General features: G+C 37.5%; 1 protein-coding gene across 1 annotated transcript in view; it reads right to left on the bottom strand.

Moving 5' to 3' along the window:
• Nucleotides 1-3,192: 3,192 nt before the first annotated feature.
• LOC306846484 (solute carrier family 22 member 23-like) overlaps nucleotides 3,193-9,371 on the bottom strand; it is a 44,144-nt gene continuing 37,965 nt past the window's right edge. Inside the window, exons 9-10 of the mRNA XM_079379911.1 lie at nucleotides 8,662-8,788; nucleotides 3,193-7,872 (exon numbers count right to left, since the gene is read on the bottom strand). Of these exons, the coding sequence (XP_079236037.1) occupies nucleotides 6,591-7,872; nucleotides 8,662-8,788 (1,409 nt within the window). The 3' untranslated portion in view covers nucleotides 3,193-6,590. The remainder of the gene's footprint in view (nucleotides 7,873-8,661; nucleotides 8,789-9,371) is intronic.

The raw sequence follows: 9,371 nt of genomic DNA, 5'->3' as shown, positions 1-9,371 counted from the left end.
AATACCACGACTGAGGTGCCCTTGAGCAAGACACCGAACCCCCAACTGCTCCCCGGGCGCCGCAGCATTAATGGCTGCCCACTGCTCCGGGTGTGTGTTCACAGTGTGTGTGTGTGTGTGTGTGTGTGTTCACTGCTGTGTGTGTGCACGTTGGATGGGTTAAATGCAGAGCATTAATTCCGAGTATGGGTCACCATACTTGGCAGTATGTCACTTCACTAAAAAAAAAAAAAAAATTGCACAATGATATATATATATATATATGTGTGGCTGCTAAAGTAAAGCACATGACATTCAGATGAAAAAAGCTTGCTTGGGTGATATATGGACCATAAAACCAGTCATAAGGGTCAAATTTTCGAAATTAAGATTTATACATCATCTGAAAGCTGAATAAATAAGCTTTCCATTGATGTATGGTAAGCATGTATTACAGCTATTTGAAAAATCTGGAATCTGAGGATGCAAAAACAATCTAAATATTGAGAAAATCACCTTTAAAGTTGTCCAAATGAAGTTCTTAACTATGCATATCTGCAGTAGGAAATTTACTAAATATCTTCATGGAACATGATCTTTACTTAATGTCCTAATGATTTTTGGCATAAAAGAAAAATGTATAATTTTGACCCATACAATGTATTTTGGGCTATTGCTACAAATATACCCCAGCGACTTAAGACTGCTTTTATGCTCCATGGTCACATATAAAATAAAACAGAAACCTTCTAAGACTTGCCAACTTAGACTTACTCTTATTAATATGACTGCAAATTAAACCATAAACCAGATAGTGTAAATGATTTTAATTTTCACACAGAGAAAGTTTCCAATATGACTAATGACTGTTAATAAAATGTCTATTGCAGTGATGATTAATTGAGCACATTCATATCTCTTTGTGAAATATGTTTGAGCTGTGCAGCTGTGAGGAAGTGCTTTACAGTCCTCTGTGTCATGGGCCGATGTGTTAGACTGGGGTCAGACCCAGGGAGAAGAGTTCAGGAGCTGAGGAGCTTTGAAAGGCTAAAAGCAGTGAAGAAAGGCTCATATCTGACCCCATGTGCACTGGCGAACAGGAGATATGAATTAAATCAGACCAGATTAAAATGACTCCTCACTGTATCTAAAATAATCTGTAACAGCATCACCTGGACAGATGTAAACTACTCAGACCATTGTTTGATCAGCAGCAAATGACACACAGATCCAGACAACATCCTCTCTGGGGGATGAATTTGATCTTTTAGGCCTATAATGGTTTTATTTCAGGGTATATCATGCTTGCAGTGATTTTATGCAGGTAATGTTGTGTTGCATTGGTATTTTTTGTCATATCTCTTCACAGTCACATCCTATTATGTGAATAGAGCTTAGTCATGTTAGATGCCATATTGAACTTAATGTGGATTAAACCAAGGCTGTGAGGGACAGACTTACTTAACTTGGCTATTATTATTATTATTAAAAGAGATGTTACAAGGCGCAATCGCATATTTATCATATCTTTTGTTTGTCACAATCTTGCCACGCTCTGCGTATCCACTCTAAAGTATGCAGTCGGTTATACGTAAGCATTTATACGTTAATTATATGAAAATACGTAAGATCCTTTACGTTTTTGAAGCTCAAATACGTGTATATAGTACGTATAGACGTGTTTAAACGTCACATGCATACGTTTTCCGTGGACAAATTTTACGTACAAATGGATACGTATTTTCATGAGATCACGTTGGAAGAATTGGCATGTTGTTTAACAACAATATACAATCCATCGAAGACACTGCACTCCAGTCCCTCACAGCCTCATTTTCATTCAAACTTAAACAAGACATTACTCTAAGCCTACGGTATATGCTCTGTAAAACATGTCTTAAATTAATAACGATCCCAAAAGATCTGACCTGTGTTTTGATAGACTTTCTCAGGATCACCCACAATGCTTCACAAGAAACTTGAGAAATTATATCCATTTACTGGAGTATTTTGCATTACTGCATGTTACTGTTGGTTGTTTAACATTTTCTATCGTAAAACAGTTGTCAAAGATAAAAAATACTGGCATTCTGCATCTGAACTCAGACCATTCCCACTAAAACTGATGTGTCACTCTAGAAATCATATTCAGCTTCTCTGTACAATAAAACAATCTTTGATTTGATTGGCCATCTCAGTCATTTCCACATTGATGAACGCTGTTAGACTGCTGAGGCAGACCAGGCCATTTTCACTGTAAAAAAAAAATGCTAATTTTCTAGTTAACAAAACCTTTTGAGTCTCAAATATTCTTGAAACTACATAAAAACCCTTGTCAGACCAACGGAATTACCCTAAATGTTGTCCCAACTAGTCAAACACAGTTGTCTGAACAAAGAATTTCATACTGTTGAAATGTTAAGGCTTTGTGAGTTCCCAGCATGCATTGCAGCATGAAAAAATTATGCAGTTACTGTTATAGGATTATTGTTTTGCTGTTTGCTGACTTCATTTAAACTTTTTTTGTTGTTTTATCATTATTGTACTGGGATGTAAATTGCTCATCTTTTAAAATGTGTTGATTGCCACTGTTCTTGAGGTTTGTGTGTCTAGTTTTGAGGCCTAGAGTATCTGCTTTCTGGATATCTTAGTCTTGTAAGATGTTTTACAAACAGACAATGTTGTCTACTTATTAGATTAAGTTATCAGTAAGGTTTGCCATTTGCAAACAAACATAAATTTGATAATATGGTGACTTTTTACACATTATTTTTTTCTTCCAGGAAACAGATTTTTTTTTTTTAAATCACCTCAATGAGTAAGTGTTTCGGTTGCTGTGACAAGAATTTTTCTATTAGCAAAATAAGACAATCAGCATTGCATGAACAAACAAATGTACATTGGCTAAACAAAGTATCTTTACTGAGAACAACTAAAAAACTATTGTTGAGAGAACATCAAGTTGCCTTTTTTACGTTTTCTCAACTATTTATTTTTTACAATGTAGTGGTTATGACCCTGCACTGACAATTGCTTTGTAAATTAATCAGACATGCATTCAACAAGCAATCAGCCTGTTTGGACTGCTTCTCCATCTGTGGCCGTGCCTAGTGTGTGTATATATAGGCCTATAATTCTGCATTATTCTGTAGACTGTATTTTATCAGCCAACATATTTACACATTCATCAGTAAACCAATAAATATATCAATAAATATATTTTATTCAATAACGTATATTACGACACATATGACTTTATATACATGTGCATTATGTTAAAAAATGTACATTAAACCCCAAAACAATCAAGTTTTTGACATTCATCCTCTTGCCAGTATTCTTGTTTCTTACATCCCGAGGGAATACCTGCATTAAATACCCTTTTCAAGTATATGAGGTATACTCAAGATATCCCAAATTTGAATTTAAAAGAGTTTGCATTGGCTCTAACATTCATTTTTCCTAGATCACATCAGACAGATCAGTTTACTAGCTTTAAAAGAGGTCAGTTTGATGTGGTTCATATCTGTCTATAGTGGTTCATCTGCAGATGTGAAGTGCACCTAATGTTAAACACTGCACCTGTTCTCTTATTAACAGTCGACCTTTGCATGCCATGCATAAGGCTGGCATGTCAAGTGATTCCACCTGAAAACCAGAAATATTGTTCTTGTTAGGGTGACTTTTGTGCCTATGTTATGCCTATGGAAGAGTCGTCACAATATAGCTTTCTTATGTGTATTCTGAAGTGTTAAGACTTTGAACTACGGCATTTAACCTGTTGAAAATGCAGGACTGTGGTTTTTGATCTTGACCTTAATGAATAATTAATTATGTCTAGTGTCAAATAGTGAGCTGAGAATTCAACGTTGTGTAGGAAGAGATTTGACCCAAAACATACCTTCTCCAAGTAAATTAACAAATAATTCTAGCTACACAAGCACAATTTCATATGTGGTTGTTTTGTATTTTGAATTACAATCTGGACACTTTAGATTGCAAGTATGCATTTCTTTCTCAGCATTGCTGCAATAAGCATTATAGCAGACTCTTTCAGATCAACTCTCATGGCAAACCAACAGTCTGAATAATCTTGCTGAGCAAGTTTTGTATGTTTGAAACTAATGTGGTTCAATGGCACTGAAGATAAAACTATTGCTCTCATAAATATCATTAAGAGCAACGTTAAAAGAGCTCATGTTAAGCATGCACTGGCCGAACATTCACGTCAGTATTTTTCTGGCCTTATCTTTCTCCAACATTCTTGGCTAGGATATCAGTTTCATTGAATGCTGAATCCCCTTTGGGAATTAGACCTTAAAAATGTGAGACTTTGTATTGTTTAAACAGTTTGGACAAATCTCAAAGCCAAATCATGCTAACAAGTCCCATTGCTACTGCAAATGTTTTCTTTTGAGATTGTTCTTTTGATGTAACATGCTTGAAAATGAATGACTCATCAATCAGGGTGTGTATATATATCAAATGTAACAACAGTAGCAAAAGCAGGTCACCAGGTACAGCAGAAGGCGGCAATGGTATATTTAAGAAAATGCCCTGTACTTGGAATAACTCGAAATACAAAAGATGTAATTGAAATGAAAAAATAATCAAAAACATTTCTACAAATTTGACATACTTCAGGGCAATAATACTATTTATTGACAGTAAAAAGAAACTAAATATTAGCTGGAATGATTAAGAATATGCCACAATCATTGAAAAACATTCTTTTAATTTTATCCAAAGTAATGTTATGTTTGGTGCCAAGTACATGTCCGAAATTAATCGTTTTAGCCAGACTTATGAATAAGCACACTCAACTGATACCATATTTTAGGGGATATTTTTAGCAATTCAAAACTATTATTAAATATTATTATTCTTTACTAATTTTAAATCTGAAATGTTTTAAAATCATGGCATGGATCGCACATTATAAATATATTATTGCTGTGGGTATAAATGTAGCACAAATGAAAGATGACAATTATAGTCATTCCTCAAATTATTATTTGTTCTCAGTACTTCAACATCATTCATTGAAAGTTTCTTTTTTTTTTTCATGTTCACATGCTTTTTTTGTCACTGTGAACAATAAAGTGCCACAGACATGGTAACAAAATACCAATGGGCATACACTCATTGATACAGACATAGTAACCTAAAATATATTTTTTAAGCAGTCAGTACCACTGTACATCAGTACCACAATAGCATAAATTACAAAAGTTTTCACATTCACAATACATCTGTTGCATACACTTGATTGAGTGTATTGTGGTTAAGACACACAGCCATGAAGTACATCATCTGTATCCCTCAAAATTATTTTTCCCCAACCAGAATCTAGTGATTAGCTTAAAAAAACATTAGCTTAATAAAACAAACCACACGAATACCATTTTGAGCAGTCTCTGTGTAGTGTCTATTTTACATCAGGTTTGGAAATATGCATCTGTCTGCACTTATTCTTTTGTACACAGAAACTGGTGTTTCTTCGACACCTAATTCATAGAGGTATTTGCCTTCCACTACAAGACACATTGGCAAACATTCCCAGTGTTAAATATACAGTGTTTGGGCTTTTGAGAAATTCCCTTCTTCACAGATGCCATATTCCCACCTGAATATTGCAAAAATTAATAGACTTAATTACAGTCAAATGATTGAGAGAAAATGACTCGCAATTAATCACATTTGACTAATGTGATCTTACCTGTTGTTAATTACCATCAAACAAGCAGATATCAGTAATTACTAGACTATATGAAATTCCAGAGTGGGAACTTGTCACTATTGATCTTAGTGTTCGTAATAACACAAGCTCAATGATAACACATGAAAATCTGGATCTAGCTGCCCAAAAAGCAGTTACTGGCACCACAGTAAGGGGCCGTTCACACAGAACGTGTCTTTACATGCCTCCGCAATGTCTCCGTCAAACAATTGCCATGCCAACTTGATATGGTCAACAAAACCTGGCAACTCTTGCCCCACCTCCGGGGTCGTCTGATTGGTCCACTGTTTTGGAACTGACATTGATGAGCGGCACTGTGTAAAAGTTGAAATTCTTTTTGACACTTCATCTTAAGAATGTGGCGATATCCTCGTGGGCAGCACGCCGTCAGATAGCGCCATTGCACTACATGCATCCCGAGTTAGAGTCCTGGCTCATGGCCTTTTCCCAATCCCATCCCCCTCTCTCTCTCACTTTGCTTCCTGTCTCATAATTGTCCTACCATAATAAAGCAAAAATGCCAAAAATCATGTGCGAGATGCGTCATACACATCCGTCTACCGTGTTTACATAGAAAAACAATGGAAAATAGCACTTTGGAATGGAAAAACGCGTTTTGTGTGAACAGCCCCCAAGAAGGCTGTTTAAGTCATTGAAACCAATGGAGAGTAAAAACCCTTTGAGCATCGACTCTTATGGTTGTTCCCTTTCAGTCAAATCCTTTTATACCTTCTCCTTGCATTGCCATTCTTGGGTCATGGCAGCTGGAAAATAAAAATACTTCTAACAATGACTAGCATGAGCCCAAACGACAAGAATTTCTTCTTGATAATAAGGCTGCCCATCAAGTCTCATGGAGCGAACGTGTCCGTCATGAAGACGTCTCCCCATTGGCAGTGTTGGTTTCTGTGATGGGCATGTCAACGTCTGAAGATGTACCTGAGTCAATAGGTGAGGAAACAGTCAAGTTCGTCATAAGTGGGTGGCTGGATTCTGTAACAGAGTCAGTGGTTGTGGCATGAGGTGCAGCTGAACCCACAGTGGCAAGAATAGTAGTACCATTATTTAAGGTTGGCTCCAATATGGCGGGTGAAGGGGGGCCAGATTCTATGGATTTAATCGGAGGTTGGGTGACTAAATGTAACAATGGAGTGCCGGGATCAATGGGTGAAGAAAAGGATTGAGCTGGGATGGCATTAACTTGACCAGACTGTTCCGGTATTGGTGGTAAAGACAGTTCTGTTGGGGAAGAGGGCAGAATTTCAGTGACTAGCTGAACGGGAGCGTCTATTGAGGAAGAGGGAGGAATGATGTTTAAAGGCGGAGTGGGTGATTGTCCAGTGGATGCGCAGAGAGGAAAGGTTTGGGCGGGACCTGCAGCGGCTACTTCAGTTAGGATGTTGATATCATTAGCAACTGGCAAGGGGAATTCAGCAGCTGGTGTACCTATATCTAAATGCGAAGGAGTTTGGCGATTGGAAGAAGTAGGGGACTCCAGGGTAGAATCGGTGATCAAAGGAGTTTCCGCAGTTGAAGGCGGCAGAATGGCTGGCGATTCTGGTTTAGGTGTCTGAATGTAATTAATAGCGATTGGGGTTGAAGTGTTTGGGATAGAGGCAAGGAGAGGATGCTCTATGGATGAGGCAGAGGTTTCCGGCATGGACACAGATCTGGGATACTCTTGCTGGATTTCATCTGGCTCTTGGGTAGAAGTCAATGACTTCATACTGAACAACTGTGCCTGGCCGGTCTCTTGCTGGATGGGGGCATCAATGAGCATCTGAAGATCGACGGCGGATGAGGCTGTGGAGTTCATAGTGGAAATAGCAGTAGCAGCTGCTTCGTGGAGAGGTGTATCGCCTACCCTCGCGTACTCGCGGCTCTCGGACTTGGTCAGCAGAAGGTGCTGCTCGCCCGGTCTGCGAGGCAGCAGTAACGGTTGACGGGTGTAGCTTTCACCGTCTGCTAACGTTTCTGGAAGCGGTTGATTGCGAGTCTCGGGCAACAGCAAGATGCAAATGATGCAGATGAGAGTGCAGCAGGCGAAAATGATGTGATGCAGAAAATAGCCTTTCTGGTTATGCAGCTCCATGATGGGTGCCGTCAGCATGCCAAAACCAGCACTGGCCAGGACGAGGCCTAGACCACCACCCCTAGACAGCACACAAAACAAGCAAGGAAAAGATATTTATCAAAACACTAGCCCCTATTATGGATTTTTTGTAATTTCCTTTCATGCAGTGTGTAACATCCTGCAAATCCTGCAAAGTTGTAAATCTGAAAGTGCACCGTGTATAAAGTTACTGTCTCTCAAAAGAAAGAGTAGACTCTGAATCGCTGAAACGAGTATGGTTTTAAAACGAATCCCAAACCGTTTCATGTTGACGTCAATATGAAACATTAGCATATTGCCCGCCCACTTGTTGCGTGCGGAGACCTGGGAAAACTTGATTTTCGTGTTGTTCTGAATGAAAATGCAAATTAATTATTTGCCAATAGGTGCCGCCTTTGGAGCAATAAAATAGCTGTTTTCCTGGTAACGGCTCACAATGCTGCTTTTATTATGAAATGGAAATTAAATCGACCAATCGGACCATTCACCACAGATTAACGTCATGCAAAAGAGGGGTTTGGAAAAATGAATTGAGCGAATCGTTTAGGAGTCGTTGAGCAAATAAGGTAAAAATAAATGCATATAAATGCACCTTGCATGCATGTCAACCTGTTGTTGGGGACTCCCAAAATCTAAATATGAACCTTTCATGACCCATAATAGGGGCACTTTAAATATCATCTGGCATAACTGGAATAAAATATCCACAAAAAGCAACTGCTGTGGTCAGCCACACTCAGATTTACAAATTGCATGCAAATTACATTACAATACAAACAATAAATATTTCCACCATAATCTTAAAAGTCGCCCATGTGGTTTAGCTCACCTAATCACAGTCGGGGTGATTTCAGCACAAAAAAAGATGCTTAGGTTGCTGACAGCATGGGAGGAGAACATGCCAATGATGGAGAAAGCCATTGAAAATTTGGACTTCAGCGTAATAGCGTAGTTGTCTGTGGGAAGTGAGAAAGACAACATGGGGAGTCATTTACTATTTTAGAAACATCACATAAGCAGCACAATATAAAAATGGTGTATAGCTCATAGAAAATGTTTTCATCAAATGTGCATGTAATGATATTTATTGAAATAATGCTGAAACATCTTGAAAATGTATAATTTTTAAATGTTCAATTAATATTAAAATTTCAATGATTTTTTGTGTCCATTGCACAAGCCCACATGAATTGGCAAAAGCCCACACAAATTCAATTAAACTGTGAAATTAAGTACGGCTTAATCAAGAAAGGCTTGAAGTCTTTTTCCCCCAAAATACTGCTCACTATCAAATTATTATTTACTTTTTTATTTTTCTTCTTCATTGCTTATTTTGTTTTGGGTTATTAATAACAGCAACAGCAACTACACTAATAATAATTTAAATATTTTTATTAAATTATAAACATTAAATCAATAAAGAAATATATTATTATAGCAATAATACTACAGTACTGTAAAATGAAGTATTTAGTAGCAACAATAATGACAATGCTAATGTCTTAATTTGTAGAAGTTCTATAGTTTATATTGAGATCT

Source organism: Barbus barbus (genome assembly GCF_936440315.1).
Source record: "Barbus barbus genome assembly, chromosome: 26".
Classification (NCBI taxonomy): Eukaryota; Metazoa; Chordata; class Actinopteri; order Cypriniformes; family Cyprinidae; genus Barbus; species Barbus barbus.
The sequence above is the reverse complement of the archived record's forward strand: the minus strand, read 5'-3'. Positions and strand labels throughout refer to the sequence as shown.